Here is a 24,907-nt window from a genome sequence, read left to right as displayed (position 1 = left end):
TATAAATTTATAAATTTATAAATTAATTAATTAATTAATGTTTATTTATTTATAAATTTATAAATTTATAAATTTATAAATTTATAAATTTATAAATTTATAAATTAATAAATTTATAAATTTATAAATTTATAAATTTATAAATTTATAAATTTATAAATTCATAAATTAATAAATTAATAAATTTATAATTTATAAATTAATACATGAATTATATTTTGTTTTAGATCGGTTTAGCAATTTTCGGGTAAATTATGCCAATTACCTAAAATTAAAATTACCTTTCTATAGAGAAGAACAAAACAGTGCAAGGCAGGCCGACCAAATGAAAACCGTAAACCGCAAAAAGTCCGCCGTGAAACATAATTATTGCGTGAGATATCCGATATCTTGAACATATCACATGGTAGTGTGTGCATTTTCTTGCATTAAATTTATCTATGAGGATGATCTTTTTCGAAATGGTTGCAGCGGTTGTTCACGTGGACTCAAAACGACAATGTGTCGTTGATTCCTAGCATGTTTTTGGAGCTGTTTCACAGAAATAAACAACGTCGATATGTAACAACCTGTTCGAAACCTAAATCCATCACAAAACTACAAAGCCAAGTTGATTGCAATCGGCAATAACCGTCCAAAGTCCTATGTCCTCAGTAATTCGGGACGCTCGCGGATTTCTGTTTATCGACTATCTTGAAAAATGTAAAACTTTTAGTAGCGAAAGTCACATTGACGAACTGATGCATTGAAAAAATTACTTTCAAGCCGTGTTAAAAGTCGCTCGCTATCATGGTAAAATTTTAATAATTGGGCATCAAATTGCACAAATGAAGAAGTCAACGCTGGAACACCTATTTTGATTTAAAAGATTAATCGTTTAATAAGAAAAGTGTTGGAACGTTAAAGAAGCTCTAGACTGATTGTGTTGCTCTTGAAGGAGACAATGTAAATGAATAAATTTAGCGAAAAATATGTTTTTTTCTCAGTTAGTCCCGGAACTTATTGATACACATGTTACATGAATAGAAATGTAGTTATCCTACATTCAATAATATGTTCCATGTTTATTTGTTACTATAATATTCATATAAAGAATAGACTGTTAAGTATCGTTACAAGAAAAGCCTGTTTTAATCCACCTATTGGTGTTATGATATCTTTCTCATATAGAATAGTGTGAGAAGCCGTCGTGGGCAGAATGTGACAACTTCTCGTAACTTTACTTTTACCGATTCGGATAGTAAATGGCAAACGACCTTCGCCTTTACTTTCTGACATATCAGAGACTCGGATGATTCGTATCGCTAAGATGCCTAAGTTTGATTCCTCAGGTAGAAGGTAAAAGTTTAGATACGAGAAGCCTTCTGCTCACTTAAATGACTCTTGTCACGTCTCACTTTTCCGAACTTTATCTTCACATCCTTGCTCTTCCTTGAATACTATGGCTCTATAATTTCACATTCTTCTTCTCTCATAATCTCTAGTTGGTTTGATATCGTTAAAAACCGAAAAAATTAACTAGTATAACATACAGAATGAAACAGTGCTCGCGTAGGTCATCCTTAAGAAAACGAGGTGGGTTTACTATTATATGTACCTCCAGCACTGGAACTCGAGAATCGGTATAATCGAAGTTGGCTCGTACGGAATACAAACTTTACTAGTTTGAAAGAAATTTGAAGATTTTGTACAATTTTGCCATCGTACTCTAAACGATGCACAGTGGGGAAAAATAGACCAAAAACACGACGATTTTTTTGGAGGCATGACACAGCTGACCACAAAGCACTTTTTTGGTGTAAAATGGTCAGTAAAATCGATTTCATGTATTTAGAAGGACCGCGCGAAACGCTATCATGTTCATTTTACCTCAAGTACCCTTTTTATACTGCATTGTATTCAAGCTTAACTATATAACATGAAACCGAAGAACTTGCAGAAGAGCGAATAGAGTGTTTCCGATGTAAAAAAGTCTAACAAATCGATTGCAAATAGTTTTGTTGACAGCAGAAAATTCATTGTACCGTTTTACCCCATTTCATTTCTAGTAATAATACTCAGTTGAAATATGATCTACAATCCAAAAGCAGATCCAATACGATCTATCAATATTGGTTCATATTACGTGCAAAACATCTGTGATCCAATTAAACACAATGCGAATGACAGTACTAGCTTGTTTACCCCGTTTTACCCCAATTTATATCATAAGTCGTATTTCTGGTTGAACTTTCTTTCGCATACCGAAAGCAGGATGGTTGCGGTTGATGAAAATTTATTGATATTACGAAGAAAGCCCTAAAAATAGGATTACAAATGTATTCAATGACCGCACGAATCTTGTTATACCGTTTTACCCCAATTTATTTCATAAGTCGTATTTCTGGTCAAACTTTCTTTCGCATACCGAAAGCAGGATGATTGCGGTTGATGAAAATTTATTGATATTACGAAGAAAGCCCTAAAATTAGGATTACAAATGAATTCAATGACCGCACGAATCTTGTTATACCGTTTTACCCCAATTTATTTCATAAGTCGTATTTCTGGTTAAACTTTCTTTCGCATACCGAAAGCAGGATGGTTGCGGTTGATGAAAATTTATTGATATTACGAAGAAAGCCCTAAAAATAGGATTACAAATGAATTCAATGACCGCACGAATCTTGTTATACCGTTTTACCTCAATTTATTTCATAAGTCGTATTTCTGGTTAAACGTTTTTCTGCATACCCTAAACAGGCTGATTGTGGTTGATGAAAATCGATTTATATTACGAACTATTCTCCAAATGTGGAGCAGAATCTTACGACTCAGTTAAAGGATAAATTGGGGTAAAACGGTATAACAAGATTCATGCGGCCATTGAATCCATCTGTAATTTTATTTTTAGGGCTTTCTTCATAATATCAATCGATTTTCATCAACCGCAATCAGCCTGCTTACGGTATGCAGAAGAACGCTTAACCAGAAAAACGACTGATGAAATAAATTGGGGTAAAACGGGTTAAACAGGCTAGTACTGTCATTCGTATTGTGTTTGATTGAATTACAGATGTTTTGTACGTGATATGAACCAATATTGGTAGGTCATATTGGATCTGCTTCGGGATTGTAAATCTGAATTCAACATAAAATTATATTTGTGGGAAAATTGGGGTAAAACGATGTAGCATTACGCATGCGATTATGGAGACTTCGTGTTAATTATTATTTGAGGTTATATGCGAAACATAGAACTGTCTTGTTTAAAGAATATTGGTCTAAACACCAATTAGTAGAACTATTTTTTCTGTAAATTCATGGAAGAAGATGATTGAGGGTAAAACATAATATAGTTTTTTATGGTCAATCTTATTAAAAACAATCCATTAATATAGCCTATGAGCATATCAGGAATACCTTCTGATTGGTCAAATTTTTCCTGAGTTTCACAGTTAGTTTTCGAAGTAAAGTCAGAAAAAAGAGGGATTGGAGCAAAACGGGCATGATAGTGAATTTTTCGGATCTTCTAACTATCATAAATCGATTCTACGGAACAATTTGCATAAGAAATACTAACTTTGAAAATATTTGCTTAAGTTTTTATAAAATTATTGAGCAAAGTCGCGTTTTTGATCGTTTTTTCCCCACTGTGCGATGGTTTAAATTTATATTGAATCCTAAATATGCAGTAATGTTTTGGTAGGACCATAAGGCTATTATTTGACCCTAAGATTGGGAATATCGGCTCTGCAATCTCTGAGAAAAGTGAGTAAGATCAAATTCTGAGCATCAAATGCTCATTATCTCCCGTCGTTAATCGAAAAACGGGAACCAGGATATTCGGAATCGGTTTGTTTAGCTGCCTACTGATAATGGCTATCGATTGGTTTAGTTTTGAGTCTAGTTTAGAAAATTTTCTATGATTTTTGTTTCGCCGGTTTAAGTGACGATATAATATTCAACACGTTTTACCCTATAACTACGTAATCGGAAGGAAGATCCAAATGAAATTTAGGAACCATGAGACTTTTTAATTGAATCAAAGTTGGTGGAAATCGGTCAAACCTTTGCTAAGAAAAGTGAGTGAGATCCATTTTGGAATCTGTGACCACTATTTCCGGTGCTTCCGGAACCGAAGAGCGGGAACCAGGTTAGCTGTAATCGGTTTGTTTAGTTTGAGTAGTTTTGAGTTCAGTTTAGAGCTTTTTATGGTTTTTATTTCGCCGGTTAATGTGACTGTGTACAATATTTAACACACTTTACCCTATAGCTCCGGAACTAGAATTCGGATCCAGATGAATTCAGGAATACAATATAGGACCGAGAGACTTTTCATCTGAATCTAAGTTTGTAGAAATCGGTCAAACCATCGCTGAGAAAAGTGAGTGAGTGTAATACATGACCACCATTTCCGGTGCTTCCGGAGCCGGAGGTCAGGAACCAGGATAGCCGGAATCAGTTTGTCTAGCTGGCTACTGATAATGACTATCGATTTGGATAGTTTTGAATTCAGTTTAGAAAACTTTTAACGATTTTTTTTTCGCCCGTTTAAGTGACAGTGTACAACATTTAACACACTTTACACTATAGCTCCGGAACCGGTAGTCGAATCCGGATGAAATGTGTGAATTACATATGGTCTCGAGATACCTTACATTTAAATTTAAGTTTCCGAAAATTGGTCAATCCAACGCTGAGAAAATTGAGTGAGATCCATTTTCGAATATATGACCTCTATTCTATGCTTCCGGAACCGAAGACCGTGAACCAAGATAGCCAAAATCTTTTTGTTTAGTTGCCTACTGATAATGGCTTTCGATTAGTATAGTTTTGAGTTCAGTTCAGAAAAACAGTGACGGTTTTGGCTTCACCGGTTTAAGTGACGGTCTACAATATTTAACACACTTTTCCCCTATAACTCCGGAACTGGAAGTCGGATCCGGATGAAATTTACTAATTCCGTATGGAGACCTTTCATCTAAAACTAAGTTTGTTAATATCATTTCAGTCAATAGAATAGAATATTCGATATTCGCTGTTATAAAAGGGGGTATTTGCTTTTCAATTTATTTTTTCCTATAGGTCCAATCTTTCGGGAACTTAATTGTATGTATGTCTCCTTCAGGAGAACAAGCTGTTTTTGCTATTCAGAATTCATGCCTGGCGAGGATAAAAAATAATATTAATATATGGAAACGTTGGATTGATATCATACAATTTCAAGGTGGTAAATTTTCTCATATTTGTTGTAAGTCAGTTCATCGTAAAGAAATAACAGCAAGAATCATTTACTTACCTGAATCTGATACATCGACGCATATAATTGTTTCTGCCAATTTGGAAAATCGCTCAACTTTAATATTGCGAAAGTGGCTGTCGGTTAGAGATAGAGCAACGGCTCTTCTTGTTCGTACTAAGGATTTATTTCATTTAGATCAAGTGAATTTAATCAAATCCAACCTTACACTAGAAAGCAATCTGAGTACGAGTTTCGCAAGGATACGAAACGTTATGATTCAGGTATTTAATCGACAAGAAAAACTCAGTAATAAAGTTATGTTAAATACTATTAACGCGAAAGAAATATTATGCAAAAGAAAAATTTTCATAGGTAAGTAGTTATACAACTAGAATGGATTTAACTAGATACAGAAAATATTTTCTAATACATTAACTATTCTAGATTGTCTTTATAAAAGCAAGCTGAATCGAATAACAGTTCCAGTTTATGTTCAAAATGTCTATATGTCAGTCGTTAATTTGATAATGAACACAATAAATAATATAGCTTTGACACCTCAAATTCGTTTATTGAATGACATGACAACGGAAGGACACAATCATGTCTCATCAGTACTAGCAAACATCGTGAATGTGTCATTTTTAAATGGTAAAGCATTCGAAAAAGTTATGATTCATTCTGAAAATATGATTGCTTCATCGAATCGAAGTTGTCAGAGAAGTTTGGATGGTACCCGATCAACAGGAAATCTATTTGTTGTTAAAAATATAAACCGAATGGATGTGTCAAATGTGTTAGCTGAACTATGTCATGACAGAGAACAATTAGATGTTGTTGGTAAGTGTATTATTCATTGTTTCTCGGCTTAGGATTGTATTCGAATAATATCCATTTTTAAAATGGAGATAATTTCGCAAAGCTTAGCAGTGCGGCTGTGGCGTTATTTTTTGTTGTGAATACGACTTACTTTACTACGGAGCACCTTTTCAAAATTTACCCTGTACAAGAATGGGTAGAGCTTAATCGTAAATATTTCTTGTTGTATGCAACACAGTAACATATTTTTTCTACATATCATCGGTAGTTATCTAAAGCACGCAATATTTTCAACCGGACGAATTGAACGATTCATCGTACAAAGCGCAACGTGCGAAACCGACACATGGAGATATGGAAGATTTCAGTGATTGAATGCAGTTTTTGTTTGCTAGTAAAACAGACACTAACTAGGGTAATAGAGGTATTTTGGCCACTTCATATATTTTGGCCCACCTAACAAACTTTATCGATTTCATCGGATTTTATCGATGTTAAGTAACTCATTTTGCATCAATTTGAAGCTTATCACATTAAATTACCTATTGCGGAAGGGGGTTTTAAAGATATTACAATACTTGGTGGATATTTTTATAAAGTGGGCCAAAATAAAATCAATCCTAAAGTGAGCCAAAATACCTCTGTTACCCTATATGCCGATAAGTATTTAGTCGTCGTCAAGTTCGGACGTGTTTTTCATTCGCTCCCAGTGTCGCGCGCGAAATATTATATTTATTGTGTATAACTGTTTTTAGTTGTGTAATCAACATGAGTTGTGAAATTTGTGCACTGGATACCTCCGTCGACACAATCATGTGGACATGCGTTGGCTGCCCTCGAAAATTTCACGCGGCTTGCATCGGTGTTACCATTCAGCGCGGTTCTCTCAGGAAGAGAGACAAAAAAGCAGATATTAATTCTTATGTGCTGCCATGTTGCGAGGTATTTCAAGAATTACTACAAGTAAAGATGCATTATAGCAGCCTTGTTGAGCAACAAAAACTGCTGGAGAAGCAACTTCAGGCCAACACGGAAGTGCTGCATAAGTTTGCTTTTCAACAGGAGAAGCCAACTGTAATACATGAGGCGATTGATGGACTAGAAGTCTTACTCACTACCATAAAAAATGAGCTGATCGCACTAAATAAAAATAGCAGTTTGCCGGGAAGTGTGACAAGTGTTAAAAATCACATGACTGCACTGCTAGATACAGCTTTAAAATCGACAAAGGAAAGTGTGTTCTCGACACTGCAAACCGTGACGTCAGAATTTTCTTCAAATTTGCGAGACCTGAGTAACGAAATAAGTCAACTCAGCCAGTTATCACTTGACACAGCAACCTGTTTACCTAACAATCCGAATTCTATGGTCGAGTTGGACATTCTAGAGGAGTTGAAGTCTTTATCAACAAATATTGCTGGAATCCAAATTGCTGTATCATCATCATCGACACCTGACTCATGCCCCAGTTTGGATGACGAATTGAACTGTAAAAAACCCGACTATTCTGGATGGCGTTTATTAGGTACCAAAAAAGTATGTAAAGCTGATTGGAGTGAGTACGACGCACGCCAATCTAGGTTCCGACGTCACACAGTGGTTCGAATCAATAAAAACGTGGACATAAATCAGTAGCTGCCAAACCGTTCTTTTAATGCATATAGTTGCTTTGAAGAAATTATTTACAAATATATACCGCGTAATTTGATCCTATCATTAATTGTTCATGGCCTACTTTGACAAAAAATGTAACCATAACTTTTTTTTCTGAAGAGATAGAAATTTTTTTTTCTACAAAGTTTTAGAACTATTAAAAATAATTTACTTTGTCAAATATACCAAAAGTCTAGGTCGCACCGTTTCGGATATACAAAGCGTTTTTATGGCAACCCCCTTAAAATCAGTTTTTTATTCATAAATTGTTTCGAGTTATTTTGTTATGCATACTTTGTTTGGAATAATTGTAGAATTTATAAAATCGCATATTTTTGTTGAAGATAGTGCATAGGTTTGTTCTTTCCTGGCAAAGTTATGCAACATTTTACCTTTTTTTTACCTAGGATAAAACCTTGCACCGAAGCGAAATATGCAACTTTATGCAGCTGATTTTTACAAAATTTGTAGGAAAAGATGTGCCCAATATCATAAAAAAAAAATCTAAGTGGAACTCGGTGGAACTTTTTTTTATGTCTTTTCAAAGTTAGTTTTAATTACTGAATTATGGCAACCCCCTTAAAACTAGTTTTCTAGTCATAACTTGTTTCGAGTTATTTTTTTATGCATACTTCGTTTGGAATAATTGTAGAAAATATAAAATTTCATAATTTTGTAGAACCTAATGCATAAGTTTATTCTTTTCCGGAGAATTTATGCATAATTTTACCTTTTTTACCTAGGAAACCTTGTGCCGAAGCGAAATATGCAACTTAATGCAGCAAACTTTTATAATACTTATAGGAGAACATGTACCTTATCCAATTTATTTTCCAATGAGAATATCTTGAGTACTATTCGTGTGACTCATTTTCACTATGGCCATGCTGAAACCATGAATGGTTAAGAAACAGAGGGCATCACGCGTCTGCTATTTCTGTAACTCACTTTTGCAGTGAGCGTCGCCCGATCAACATCTCGTCTTATACCGTTTTTATTGATCAGAGCAGCCCGAAAGCTGACCCAGAGTCGCCCAAACAACGTTTGACATGTTTGTTTTAGCAACCTGCGGTCGCTCTAGATCGGACTCCAATCGCGTAGTTTCGCTCTGAAAATTTTTTCGGGTCGCATACGTATCCATGCAAGTTCGTTTATTTTTTCCTTTTTTCATGAGTTGTTGTCTAGGGCGCGTACCACGTGTTCGTTTTACTCGGAGTCAGAGTCGCCCGCATCAAGGTTCAAAAACGAAAACGGTATTAAAAATCGTGTTGCTTCGCGATAACTCAATTTATTTACACGTTCAAACATGAAATCTCTTCGTAAAGGTTTGTCCTTTAACAATACTTTATCATATTTTGTCTAGAAAACATTTTTCCATTTTTTAAATATGTGTTGAAGTTTTGATAATTAAAACTAAATTCGAAAAGGCCTAAAATTGCATCTAGTTCCACTTAGATTTATTTTAATATTGTCAATTGTAAAAAGTAACAAAATAAAAATCGCAACAATTTGCTTAAGTTGTGCATGCAAGCATGAACTTGTTAATGCGTGTTTACGCGCGTCCAGACTGGTGGTAAAATATAACAAAGATACAAAAAATCGCCCAAGGCATGAATGTACGGTTTTTTCTTAGGTTTCAAATAAGCGATTCCATAAAACAACCTTTATAGTTTATTGAATGAAAAAAGTTAAAAATTAATAAACAAATAAAAAAAATCCAAACTTGGGTACGAGGAAAAACAACCGTGAAAAAACGATGACAGATTTTTTTTGTAGACTCCTAGTAGCCTCTGACCCAGGGGTGCGAAAATTTGACATTTTTTTTAACTGTCGCTAAGCACAAGACAGCCACTACCAACGATCCGCTCAGCTGCTACGTTTAACAGTAGCCAACACGCAATGACACGATAGCTAGGTGCAGTCGTGAGAGCCACGACACACGACAGCAACATTGAGAACAGTTCATTTTGTCGCACTCTCTCACAGCAGTCAAAGCCACATCGTTCGCTCTGCGGTAGTGTACGTACATTCTGGATGGGTAGCTGCTGCATTTATTTTCGTTCAAGATTTTTTTAAATGTCGCGAGCTCGAAATGTCATGACATTTCTATAACTGGACAGTCATATCGGTTGTGACTGCTCTGGACTGCATTAGAGTGGGAGCGACGCTGTCTATATTGCTCGACACCGCAGCGGGCAACCTGGAATTCTGGAATAATTATAAGATCATGTACAAAATGAATGTTTTTTATTTAATGTAATTTATAATAGCAAATCGCTTGGTAAAAACAGTATTTAGATAAACTTATGAATTCCGACATACATATATGATATTCGAGATGTATTGCTACGGCAAAGAAAAACTTATGCAAAGCAAAGTCTTGGCATTACATTCCTTTTGTGGAATTTTTCCTTCTTGTTTCAACAGACTTCACAACTGATTCTTGGTGTACAGAATCATTGCATGGCTAGTACTCCTTATGAAACAAACGTAGTTATGAAAAAAAAACGCAGCGGGTAGCGGTTCAACGCGATTCGACAACCGGAACAATATATATATATATATATATATATATATATATATATATATATATATATATATATATATATATATATATATATATATATATATATATATATATATATATATATATATATATATATATATATATATATATATATATATATATATATATATATATATATATATATATATATATATATATATATATATATACAAGGTGAGATGAAAAAACTGCAACAAAGTAAAACGCCATAATTTTTTCATTTTTTTTTTAAATTTTATTGAATGAAAGCAAAAAATGTCGGAAATAACATCAAATTTGAGAATCGGTTTAGATTTGTTCGAATTGGCCACCTTTGGCACGAACTATGGCCTTCAAACGGCCAATGAAACCATCACACGCTGCCCGAAAGTGGGTCTGCGGTATTTTGTCCCATTCTCGGCGAAGCGCTTGCTTGAGATGATCGACACTTTGGTATTTTTTAGTGCCAACCTTGCTTTCCAAAATACCCCAGGCACAATAGTCCAACGGATTGGCATCCGGAGATTTTGGTGGCCATTGTGCGGTGGAAATGAAGCGAGGAACCTCATTTCTTAACCATTCTTGGGTGGCGCGTGCTGAGTGCGATGGTGCTGAGAGTCCTGTTGGAATGTCCAAGGTCTGCGGCCGAAATGTTTGCGTGCCCAGGGCTTCAGAACTCCCTCCAAAATATTTTCGCGATAGATTTGCGCATTTATTTTGACCCCACGGTCGATGAATACGAGCGGCGAGCGACCATCGGCTGTTATGGCGGCCCACACCATCACCATGGCCGGCTTTTGAGTTCTGGTGGCCAACCGAAGTTGCAAATTTTCAGCTGACCTCTCTGGCAAGTAAACACGATCATTTTGTTTGTTTACAAACTGCTGGATAACGAATGGTTTCTCATCGGAGAAAACCAAATTCGGCAGTTCACCACTTTCGGCCAAGCGAAGCAACTCTTTAGCTTTTTCGAGTCTAACTTTTTTTTGCGCATCAGTAAGATCTTGCACTTTTTGGAACTTCAATGGCTTTAGTCCAAGCTCATTTTTCAATATTTGCCGAATGGCATATTGCGATATGTTCAGCTCACGAGCCATTTTTCGGCCACTGCGACGCGGATTTCGTTCAATTCGCTTCTTCACTTTTCGAACCATTTCTGCCGATGTTGCTGTTTTTTTTCGTCCACTTCCTTGACGTCGGGCTACGCTACCAGTATCACGGTAACGAGCGATGGTACGAGACACAAAAGATTTATTCACTTTTAAATGCTGGAGGGCTCTAACGATAGCCACTTGTGGTTTTCCAGCCAAATGCAAAGCAATCACACTATCACACTTGAATTCCATCACAAATAACTTTTTTTCTGAAAAATTCCCACCAAAATGCTTTTGTGCGCTTGTAAATAATATAATGAGCTGTCACTAGAATAAATCTGACAGCTGTGGGACGAGCGGTTTAGAAATGACAGCAGTCTGAAGTTGGTTGCAGTTTTTTCATCTCACCTTGTATATGCTTCACACCGGTGTAGTGCCACCGTTTAAAACTAAAATGCCATTAAATCTGGCTTAGAAGTTTTCAACTAAAACAGCTGGTTTTCGTCATTGTTAACGATTAACTTTTGTGATTTTACAGCGTTTATTTTTGAATGGAATTATTTCACAAAGTTTGGAAGTAGTTTTGAGAAAAATACGCACGAATCGTTTCCAAAAAAACACTTCGAAGGTATCAAGCCATTATTGATGCTGAATGTGGATGAATTTGCTATTAATGCATTTGGCTGAAGGTAATCTATTCAATGAAACAATACTTGAAAGAAGTTTCGCTTTGTTGCAACAGCGTCAGTGATATTAAGTACCAGATTGTATTAGCATTTAACTCAAATCTTATTTTACACGTAAATAAAGTCCTGTAGCAAAAAAAAAGTTAAATCTCTGAATTTATCGTTGATTTCTTCGAAAATGTGAGTACACAGTTTAATTGTTGTTGAGATACATATTGATTCATGGTCTTGATAGATTTGCGAAATTGCAAAGCCGAAAGATCCTGCAGAAAGATAATGTTACTGCAAGAAGTATGTTTGAATGTTTGAAAAAAGAAGTTTATTTGAAAAAGGGGGCTTTTACTAAGATGGGATGCTTAATACTATTTTTCCCTAATACATAACTATGCTATATATATATATATATATATATATATATATATATATATATATATATATATATATATATATATATATATATATATATATATATATATATATATATATATATATATATATATATATATATATATATATATATATATATATATATATATATATATATATATATATATATATATATATATATAATACATTATGCACCAAACCTCTACAAATTCGTGCCACCATCCCGGCTGGAAATCAAAGCATTAGTTAACACTGCTTTTCAGCTTTGCTCACCGAACCGCTTCCTTCCAACGAGAGTGCGGAGCAACAAAAAAGAATGCAGAAAAACCGTCTGCATAGCGGACCAAAACTTACATGTGTATGTCTCCATACACCCCGTGAGAACAGGCATAAAACGAATTTCAACGTTGAGCCTTGTTGGTGGATGTCTCTCGAAATTTGTAGAATTTGAAAGGAGAAACTGTTCTTTGTGGTAAGCCATTCTCTGATTGAAGAGAGGAGAACAGCTACCGATGCGAGCATACGGGTACATCCACGAGAGCTATGACATTTTTATCCGCTGCAGTCACGGCAAAGTTCATTTGGCGACAGCTACCATTTGTGCGATTTGACTGTCTGCTGTTTCGTGTCATTCTCCGGTACCGTTCGCAACCCTGCTCTGACCCACTGATTTCGAATATTTATTACAAACCTATCAAAACTGGAAAGAAATTGTCACTGGAAGCAATTGATATGCTAGAACTTACAACAGAACAAGAAATTAGCGATACGGAAAACTCGGACGATAGCGTGACTGATACTGATTGATCGAATGCAATGCGACTAAGTGACATATTGTAATGATTTAATAGGTAACATTAACTACCTAGTTGATTGATTAGGTTGTGAAAAGTATTGGGAAAAGTTACTCATGTAAATGCTAACTTTGTAGTAGATACTTAGGTAACAGAGATAAATTCTACGTAGGTAAATCCAAAAAAAATGTTTTTAAAATAAAGCGAATATCTCAAAAAAAATTTTTTATACATTATTCATATCTTCAGCAAAAATACTTGAAATGTTTTTTTTTCTTTGAAATGAGATAGAAAAAAAAATTTTTCGTCAAAAACAAAATTATTTATTTTTTCGAAATCGAAAGCTTAACAAAAATTAAGGTGCTACTTTCAAAAGAAGCGTTATATAATTTTGTAAAACTTCTTCGAAGACAGTTAGCTCTTAAAAATCAGTGAAAGTCAGTACAGACTTGTGACCGTCTTTTTCCAGTTTTGGACCACTGTGCGCCCTCTGTTTCTTAACCATTCATGGTTTCAGCATGGCCATAGTAAAAATGAGTCACACGAATATTACTCAAGACATTCCCATTGGAAAATAAATTTTATAAGGTACATGTTCTCCTATAAGTATTATAAAAGTTAGCTGCATTAAGTTGCATATTTCGCTTCGGCACAAGATTTTCTAGGTAAGAAGTAAAATTATGCATAAATTCTCCAGAAAAGAATAAACTTATGCATTAGCTTCTACAAAATTATGAAATTTTATATTTTCTACAATTATTCCAAACGAAGTATGCATAAAAAAATAACTCGAAACAAGTTATGACTAGAAAACTAGTTTTAAGGGGGTTGCCATAATTCAGTAATTTAAACTAACTTTGAAAAGACCTAAAAAAAGTTCCACCGAGTTCCACTTAGATTTTTTTTTATGATATTGAGCACATCTTTTCCTACAAATTTTGTAAAAATCAGCTGCTTAAAGTTGCATATTTCGCTTCGGTGCAAGGTTTTGTCTATAAAAAAAAGGTAAAATGTTGCATAAAAAATTATATTATAAAAAAAAGGTAAAATGTTGCATAACTTTGCCAGGAAAGAACAAACCTATGCACTATCTTCAACAAAAATATGCGATTTTATAAATTCTACAATTATTCCAAACAAAGTATGCATAACAAAATAACTCGAAACAATTTATGAATAAAAAACTGATTTTAAGGGGGTTGCCATAAAAACGCTTTGTACATCCGAAACGGTGCGACCTAGACTTTTGGTATATTTGACAAAGTAAATTATTTTTAATAGTTCTAAAACTTTGTAGAAGAAAAAAAATTCTATCTCTTCAGAAAAAAAAGTTATGGTTACATTTTTTGTCAAAGTAGGCCATGAACAATTAATGATAGAATCAAATTACGCGGTATGTATTTGTAAATAATTTCTTCAAAGCAACTATATGCATTAAAAGAACGGTTTGGCAGCTACTGATTTGTGTCCACGTTTTTACTGATTCGAACCACTGTGCATCAGCAAAATGAGGCTGACATGTCAAGAAGGCGCAAAAATCGAAACTCAAGAAAAAATTACAATAACAGATCCAATATTCTTTCAACGCATCATTCATCTACAAAACGATATTGTAATAACATTATTAGTCACAACATGAATAATAATTGAAATAACTATAATAACAACAACTACAACAACAGCCGAAATAATCTTCCACCTGATAGAATACTTCTTGCTGCAGCTATGGATCGATTTTCGGGACCACCAACAAATTACAGACCTGCAATTAATTTTCAAAGAGGACCGACGATTAATCCTTATCGAGAGCACAGCCTGCAACTAACGATGCCGAATCAAATGTCTGCTGAATGTTCGTCAACTGATACGTGCGTGGCGTGTCGTGCTCAACATTCGTGTTTTCGGCAATTTTGACGCATTACCCAGAAGAAGAGAATAATGACAATATTATCATAAGTCAACAATCATGTTCAATAAGATCTCCTCATCTAGCGTCGTCGACAGAAATCGTAGCATATTGTCAAAATTTTAACCGTATGAAGTGCGCACGTAAGATTAATGAAATCCATAAAAATATTTTAGGGTGTTCGTATGGAATTATTCTAGGAACCGAAACTAGTTGGGATGATAGCGTTAACAGCACGGAAGACTTCGGAAACATTTACAACGTTTTTAGAAACGATCGTGAGCTCCATACATCTGATAAAAAATCGGGGGGAGGTGTTCTTATTGCTGTTTTAGCAGAATTTGACGCCGAAATGATAATCACTACGAAATTTAAAGAATTTGAACACGTATGGGTAAGAATTCATTTAGCAGGTGAAACACATATTTTTGTTTCAGTATATTTTCCTCCTAACAATGCCCAAAAAGCCACATATGAAAAGTTTCTGCATGTTGCTGATGAAATCATGACTAAGCTTCCATCGGAAGTTAAAGTTCATATATATGGAGACTTTAATCAGCGCAATATCGACTTTATTCCAGACGCTGAAAATAATAGCATTTTACTTCGTCTGGTTGGGGAGAATGAAACACTTCAATACTTATTCGACAAAATATCCGGTTTAGGTCTTAATCAAATTAATCATGTTAAAAATCAGCAAAACTGTTACTTAGATTTTTTATTTACTAATATTCACGATGATTTCTTTGTAATAGTATCACCAACTCCATTGTGGAAAAATGAAGCTTTTCATACAGCAATCGAATTCTCAATATTTATACATCAGATTAATAGACCCGACGACTACGAGTATGAGGAGATTTTCGATTATCACTAAGCAAATTATGATAGTATTAGTCGTAAGTTACGAGAAATAGATTGGCAAGAACTCCTTAGAAACGAAGGAAATGTCGGAATTTCTGTCGATATTTTCTACGCACGGCTGTACGACATAATAAATGAACATGTCCCATTAAAGAAAATTAGGCGACAAAATAATTCAAAGTATCCTGTTTGGTATAACGAGCATATTAGAAACCTAAGAAATCGAAAACAAAAAGCTCATAAAAAGTACAAAAGAGAAAATAATAGTGACAATTTATCGAATTACATACACATCTGTGACCAACTAAGTTTAGCAATTGATGTTGCATTCAAAGGGTATAACTCAAGAACTGAACAGCAAATAAAGTCTTGCCTGAAAAAATTCTTTAGTTATGTTAGAAACAAATTGAAATCAGAAAACTTTCCGTCAAGAATGTATCTACAGGAAAACATTGGTAATAACTCACAAGAAATTTGTAATCTTTTCGCTAAATTTTTTCAACAAATCTACACGAAGTTTTCTGAAGATGACCGCGATCGTGAATATTTTAATTTCTTTCCAGAGTTTACTGAAGATATTAATGTAAATCAAATCGAAGTGCTAGACATAATAGATGCCCTAAACAAATTGGATGTCTCTAAAAGTTCCGGACCTGATGGGATTCCACCCATATTTATGAAAAAATTAGCATTAGAGCTTGCGACCCCTGTGTGCTGACTTTTTAATAATTCGCTTCAGTCTGGAGTTTTTCCAGATACGTGGAAAAACTCTTTCCTTATACCAATTTTCAAAAATGGGAAAAAGCAGACATATGCAACTATCGCGGGATTGCTATTCTTTCTTGCATTTCGAAGCTCTTTGAAGCGATCGTTAATGACAAACTGTTTAGTCAAATAAAAAATAGAATTACTCACATGCAACATGGATTTTTCAAAAGACGTTCCACTACTACTAATTTGCTTGAATTCGTCCACTATACCCTGACCGCTATAGACAAGGGAAATTACATTGAACCTCTTTATACAGATTTCACCAAAGCATTCGATCGTGTTGACATACCAATGCTTATGTTCAAATTACAGAAATTGGGAATCTTACCAGGTCTTCTTAAATGGTTGGAATCTTATCTAACAAATCGTCAACAAATTGTAAAATTTAAGGGTAAAAAGTCGAGCCCCATTCACGTCAGTTCCGGGGTCCCCCAGGGATCTCATTTAGGTCCTCTTTTATTTATCTTGTTTGTTAACGACATTTCCTTTCTTTTAAAAAAAATAAAAATTCTAATATACGCAGACGATATAAAACTATTTTTAGAAATAGAGAAAAGTGAGGATGCCAAGGTTTATCAAGAAGAAATTCTTTCTTTTTATGCATGGTGTAACAAAAGTCTTCTTCAACTAAATGTGAAAAAATGCAGTAGAATAACATTCAGTAAAAACGAAATACACCTGACTTGATACTTACTCTTGGAAGTCAAACAGTTCAAAAATGCGAAAGAATTAGGGACTTAGGAATAATACTAGATTGTAAAATGACTTTTGTTGACCATTATAATACAATCATAAACAGAGCCAATAACATGCTAGGATTCATAAAACGATAACATAACAAGGCGATTATCTCTGTTCCTAGAACTGAGACGCGAATTTTTGGACATAAATTTGGGTTGACTCTAATCATCAACGTTTCTTGTGTAATATTAGTTTGTGATGGAGTCGTTTCGTATGGAACCGTAATCGATGGCGAGATGCTATGGTTCCCTTTTAAACACCCCGCTTTTAGTTTAACGATTGCTGTTGTTTAGGTGCCGGATGGTTGCGCTCGCACGTTCTTGTAGTTCTCCCAAGGTTTCCGCTCGCATAGCAAAAAACTTTTTTTGGGCTCTGAACATACACTTAAAGCGTGGACCTCATTTCTAGTGTTGTAGCTTGATTGGTATAAGTTAGGATCATTTGCATCTATTCTATGATTGAGATCCAATAAATGATCTAAATCATATACGTTGATTGTAGCTAGTTTCGAGCGATAGTGAGGGCGCATATTTTCCCACACTATTTCAAAAACTGTTCGTGAAGAGTTTGGTTTCTTTAAGCATTGGTTGAGTTTTTCAATCTCAGTCACAAATGCAACAAACGTTTCTCCTTTCTTCTGCTTCAATTCTCTCAATTGACTACGAATTCCACGGTCGCGGTTTGGGTTACCGAATCTAAACCGAATTTCACTTTCGAATCTTCGCCAAGACGTACAGACGTGTTCTCGCGTGAACCACCAATCGCTTGCTTCCCCCTTTAATTTATAGTGAATGTTGTAATCAACCTTGATCGAGGATCAACTTGTAAGAAGACGATAATTTAAATGATTTAAACACTCGCGTTAATTTCAAAGATCAAATATATTCTTCGACCTTCTTTCCCTTCTGTCTGGGTTCGACCTTCTTTCCCTTCTGTTGGTTACATCATATCAAACAGTGAATTTTATCCAAAAGTTCGTGCTCGTCGACCCTCTCATGCTTGGCCAATTTTTTGACGCGATTCAAAAAATCTTCTATTTGCATCAATCGATTATCGCCCGAGAAATATATGTCCCAATTTTCGACTTTCGAACGCCCGTTTCTATTCCGTTCGCGGCGAGTTCTTCCGTACTCTTCCGATGACGAAGACCTGTGCCTGCAACGGTAGTATCTTCGCCCTTCATCTCGCGATCTGTCTCTGCTGGACCTGAATGGCTTTCTTCCATTTCGACCATGTCTTCGATTTGTACTTCGATCACTACTTTCACCCGACGAAGATACCGTATACCGATAACGGTAATTACTACGCTCTCTACTTTGCTTTCTTCGACGGTTTTTTCCCACTTCTTTATAACTAGAAGTAGTTTCTTCCCCCTCGCTTTGGTACTTTGACCCACGTGTGTGTTCTCTTCTATCTCTGGAACGTTCTACCGATGATGTGTCAGATCGTTTTCTACTTCGTCTTTGCCAACTATCAAGTCGTTGATTACGACTGGATGAATGAAGGAGTTCTCGAGATTGTTTTGAATCTTTAGACTGGGTTTTATTCCCTATACTAAGTTTTGAAAACGGTACCTCGGGTATTTCCGACGATTTTATGTTTTGCTTTGGAATCGCACCCGTGCTGCGTTTCTCATACTTGTTTGACTTACTGACCTTCCGATCAGTATCAGTTACGATTTCGTGTTTGTTGGAAGTTTCTCGCGGTTCAGGATCTGTTTCTTCGGCAGAAGAGTCCGGATCGTATGTTACCCTTTGGTTAAACGCGCGTAAAATACCCTCTACCTTCATGCAATATTTTGTTTTTAATTGGATTTGTTCTTCGGTGTTTGCTTCTGATGATGCTATTCGTATGAGGGCGTGACGAAATCGAGAAATGTCTGCGTAGTCAAATTGCTTTTTTAATCTGGCTAACGTTTGTTCAATCTTTCCCTCCATCTCTTTTATCTCCTCTTCTGTCGCTAAATGCGAAACAAATTTACGAGGTTCTCTTCGTTCCTCTTTATAAACTCTACGTAACTCTCTTTTCTTATCATCTTTTTTTGCCCTTTCGTCAACAAATAGCTGACGTAACGCGATCTCAAAATCTAATTCCTCATCATCCAAATGATCAGGATTGGGTAATATATACCATCTACCCATTTTATATCTTTAAATATTTGATATATTCTAAAAAAAAGAAAAGAATTAAAAAAAATATATGTGTGTTGAAAATCCATTGCACTTATTCTAGAGCTTAATAATATGAACGGTAATCGGTAAAAAAAAATTCAAAAAATCAATTCAATATTGATTCAAAAAATCAATTCAAATAATCAATTCAATATTAATATATAATAGAACAAAATAAAATGGTGTAACTTCAAATACCAAATCAAATTTATGCCTGTTTTATGAACAAAGTTTCTGTTTTTATTTAAACCTTAACCCAAAACGCTATAAAGATTTTATTTTTTTTGCGTTGGGCGCCAATGTAACCGTTTGCCTCAATTCCAAAATGTAGTATAAAACTTGGTGATTTTTGCGCCATTCTCGCGGATACCGAGAGATCACCAGTCGCGTTTAGTTGTCCGACTATGTTGTTTTAGCCTGAGATTCCTCAGGGGAATTAGCTCGAACGGTTACTAAGTTACGTTTACCAAAACTAGAAAAACTTCAAAATTCAAATTCGCCAAAATACCACCTTGTCACAATAACCAATCGTTCACACTTTTCCGATACTTGCTTCTAAGTAACGTACTAAGATTCCGCATCGATCCTTGCCACGATGAAATGAAACCTCTACTTTGGATTCATCAACTCGGTATGCAATTGACCACGTATCTCGATCGCCAGCTCTTGGAAACGGCCACAGAATGTAACGAAACGGCCTGAACACGCGCGATATTTGGTTATCGCCGTGAAAACTTTGCAAACGTAAACCCACTAAACTCCGTTTGACTGCCTTGGCGGCGGGCCTTGAACGACACTCGAGCTCTAATCACTACACGCATACACTATTCCTTCCGAACGGCGTCACTCCGACGAACGATTTCAGCCCGTACAAAAAACGCCCGTTGGACGAGCGCTGCTGTCCAACGTGAACGTAATTAATTAAGGATTCGCGAAATAAATATGTTTTTATCATTTACCTTTTGTACTTATAAGTTCTATGCACACTTGAACAGAATTAACTTTTTTTCAATTACGATTTCATAAACCGGAAATTTAAAAAATCTACCAGAGGAAAAAAAATATGTTATACTAAAACTTACACACTCTTTTTTTTTCAAAATTAACATTACCTCCAACTACAATTAGCTAAAACTCAAAAAAATATAATTTCAGAAAAACCACTATACACTTTTGGTGAACTTCTGTTCTCAAGCCGATACGTCTGCGAAATGGACGAGTGTGAATTTCTTTTCATCGAGTTCGGGTTTACATCTCATCCAAGTCAGTCGGCAAACAAAACCGGGGACAGAAGAAACCAAGTACAGTATTGTGTAGTGAACAATAGACCTCGAAAATGAGTGAACCAAACGAACAAAAGCTACCTTCGGTACGAAAGAATACAATTATTGTTGACTTCAGACAGTGCAAAATTCGACCTTCGATACGAGAACTTGCAGGTTTGCTTAAGGAGCAAATGCATCTTGACATTAAACGTGTGCATTTACTTCAATGCAACAAGACCAATAATGTTGTTTATATCCAGTTCTATAAAGAGTTGGATGCAATTCAATTCGCTAAAGACAATAATAATGTGCACTTTGTGGAGCATGAAAACATCAAGTACAACATTCCAGTATATATGGAAGATAGTGCTATAGAAGTTCGTGTGCATGATCTTCCCTTAAGCGTCATCGATCCTTATATTCGCAAAACCATGTCCCAATACGGAGAGATTCTCTCTATCGAAAAAGAAAAGTGGAAGAATTTTTTCCCCGGTATTTTAAATGGCGTACGTTTGTTACGCATGCGCTTGAGGAGGCCTATACCTTCTTATGTGACATTCGGTCAGGATACAAGAATACAGTGCAAATCACTTGTTACCTATGACAATCAGATGGCCACATGTCAATATTGCCAAAAAACTGTTCACTACGGTAAGCCATGTGATAAACCGGACAAGGAGACAACTATACCAAAGGACAACGGTGCTTCCTTCACATCAACCCCAAGCAACCCCAGTACACCTGTGACAGTCACCAACAACAGTGAAGCATCCTCTTCAACGAAACCATCCAACTTATCCCCTATAGAACAAAGTACACCAGCTGCAGTTAACAGTTTACCATCCAACCAACCAGCAACTGCAAACAATGTACAACAAAGCGCATCTACAGCAACTAGCAACGAAATCAACAACAATACCACCGATGCGGCAAAGGATGACGAGACAAACCACGAACGAAGTGCCCCTCAATCCTCGCAGGAGGAAAATGGAAGCTCCTCTCCCCCTAGAAAAAGGGTGACAACGAGATCCAATACAAAAAGAATATTTTATTTAAAAACTCAGCTAAATCGGCCACGTAAAGCTTGTACGCAAATAGGCCTGAATAAAATATCATTTAAATAAAAATTTCTTTTCATCCAAGAAACCTCGGATCTTTTGTGACGATTTAGCGGGTTATTTGTAACATGGCAGCGCTCATGCTAAGGCGGCAAATTTATTTGGTATGGCGAAAATATTTGCCCTACTTTAGTCAACCTCTCGAATTTCATACTACCGACATCTGGAAGCGATTAGACTCACTACCAACATAATTACATAAACTTTTTTCATGTAGATATTCCATTCCAGCAACATGATATTCCATTCCAGCAACATGGTAATTTATAGCTGCTGTAGCTAGGACACATTCATTGTGAAACATTTTATAATACGAAAGAGTTAAACTAATCTATTTTCCCTTTACTAAATTTTTCTAAATTCCATTTTTATAGCAATATGATAATTTATAGCTGCTGTAGCTATGACACATTTGTTGTGAAACATTTCCTAATACGAATGAGTAAAACTAATCAATTTTCGATTACTGAATTTTGCTAAATTCTATTTTACCGCAAAATTGTAAAATATGTTACACTATGCAGGAGGCGATACAGTATATCCCTGAGTACCAGGGTAACGCTGACGAACAAGATCCGTTTTTGGTCCAGATACAATATTTTGGAGATACCGGAAGGAGAAAGCGGAAGACCACTACTTAATATCGTATTAATGAAGTTGAAGGGAAAAGCGTCCGGATCCATCAACAAAATACGAGCAAATACATGGGAGGCTATGTTTCACAACCTGAAACGTGAATTCAGCAGAAAAAGTTCGAGTGGGGATATCCAACAGAAAGTGGCAACACTTGAGCAGCGGCAGACAGAGTCGTTTACAGCATATGCCAACAGAGCATTACACATTTATGAGTGTATCGAGGAGATGCAGGGAGATAATCAAACTGAGATCTCGTATGTAGAAAAATGTTCGAGAAGCCATTTCATTGAATGATCGAAAAACAAGAGTTTGAAGTTCAACACCACGTTCAGGGATCTTGTTCAGTTTCTTCAAGAGGAACATGCAGACTGCGATCACCTGGAAGAGATAGAGCAGAGACTTTAAGCCTGTCGAATCTCACTGAATGGAAACAGTAACCGAACATACCAACAGGAAAATATGAGTGTCCCAAGGAACCAATAGGTGTATGTCGGCCACGGGAATGGCAATAGGCGGGCGCGGAACTATAATCAAAATAGTAACACAGCGGCGATATAATGCGGTAAGCGGTGGGTCCAACCAGAGACATTATGGCAAGAACCGTGTAGCCAACTAACAAGAAGAGATTATGAAAGAGAAGATCAACAACGACCAAGTGCTCGAACGTATGGGCACCAACCACAAAATACCCATACACAAAACAGAAGCTGGAACAATTGGAACAATTATGAAACAGCGGAGCGCTCGTACCGGCAGGAACGCCAAAACAATCGAGATAGTAACTATAACAACTGAAACAACTATAGGAAAAACTAAACAAGGGGCCGTTCGAGTGGATAGAGGACCGAACACCCCATGACATTATTCAAAAGCAAGACTTAAAAAAAGAACATATGTGTAATTCAAAGATCTATTTCACAGTTGAGAAATCAAGTCGGACAAATCACATATATGATACAAGAAATGAGACAGCAAGAGGCGGCGAAGATGAATCTTGGGTCAGTGAATCAAAAACGCATTTGAGAAGAAAGGAAGCCAGGAACCACAAGTCATGTAATGACTACAAATTTAATGAAGGTTCTGATTCAATAACAATAACGACCCCGTTTTCTGCTACTATCTCACAAGATGACACTACCCGACACTCTCCATTGGCTCAGAAAATTATCACTTCAAGCAACCCTAACAATCACTCGAACCGTTCATTTACAGTATACTATCAGAACGTCCGTGGCCTACGCACTAAAACAATGGAACTTTTTTCGACCCTCTCTGCTTCCGACTATGACGTGATAGTATTTACAGAAACTTGGCTTAATAAGAATATACTCGATACAGAACTAACCGACCAGTATACCATCTATCGAACCGATCGTAATAATCTCACTAGCCGTTATCTTCGTGGTGGCGGTGTTCTGATAGGAATCAAAAAAGGCATCCAGAGTAGTATTGTGACCGTTTCTGCAGCAGACCGTCTAGAGCAAACAGCTGTTCACATCACATGCGGGAGAGCTTCTCTCGTCATTTGTGCAATATATCTTCCACCAAACTCGGATATCTCTCTTTACGAGCAACATGCAGTTTGTGTGAATGAAATAATTAGAAAATTTGCTGGCCGTGATAGGGTTATAGTTTTGGGTGACTACAATCTTCCGCTGCTACACTGGAGTTTCGACGATGAAGTCGGTTGCCTACTACCTAGCAATGCAGCTTCAGAACATGAAATTTTATTCGTTGAAATGATGATCGCTTCTGGTTTGCAACAGATAAATTATTTGACAAATCAGAATGGTAAACTGCTTGACCTTGCATTCGTTAGCTGGGCCAGTGATCGTGAAGTTTTTGTACCCTCTTCGTCTCTGTTGAGATTGGATCGCCATCATCCTCCCTTCGTATTAAAAATAGAAGTCTCACTTTCTTCGCATGTGGATGTCGAGGAAGACACGCTTTACGATTTCAATCGGTGTGACTACCATGAATTAAATGCGGAAATTTCACGTATAAATTGGGTTGATATACTGACGCATGGAACATTAGATGAAGCAGTTGAAAAGTTTTACCGTAAGCTAGATTCTATTTTTCAACACCTCGTTCCTCGGAAACGACATATACGTCACTCAAATAACAAACGACCTTGGTGGAACAGTGAGCTTCGCAACCTTCGGAACCGCCTAAGGAAGGCTCGGAAACGGTTTTTTCGGACAAAATGTGAAAATGATAAATTGCTCGTGCG

General features: G+C 36.0%; 1 protein-coding gene across 3 annotated transcripts in view; it reads left to right on the top strand.

The window, feature by feature from the left end:
• LOC131440649 (SCY1-like protein 2) overlaps window positions 1-24,907 on the top strand; it is a 375,664-nt gene that overhangs the window by 193,171 nt on the left and 157,586 nt on the right. For 2 of the 3 annotated variants that reach the window (XM_058612120.1, XM_058612119.1), the window contains 2 exons: window positions 5,111-5,596; window positions 5,669-6,064. In XM_058612120.1, the coding sequence (XP_058468103.1) occupies window positions 5,111-5,596; window positions 5,669-6,064 (882 nt within the window). Of the gene's footprint in view, window positions 1-5,067; window positions 5,597-5,668; window positions 6,065-24,907 lie in introns of those variants that run through there. The other variant, XM_058612121.1, reaches the window with a different exon arrangement.

This window comes from Malaya genurostris, chromosome 1 (assembly GCF_030247185.1).
Source record: "Malaya genurostris strain Urasoe2022 chromosome 1, Malgen_1.1, whole genome shotgun sequence".
Classification (NCBI taxonomy): Eukaryota; Metazoa; Arthropoda; class Insecta; order Diptera; family Culicidae; genus Malaya; species Malaya genurostris.
Note: the sequence above shows the minus strand (reverse complement) of the source record. Positions and strands in the feature narration are given on the sequence as shown.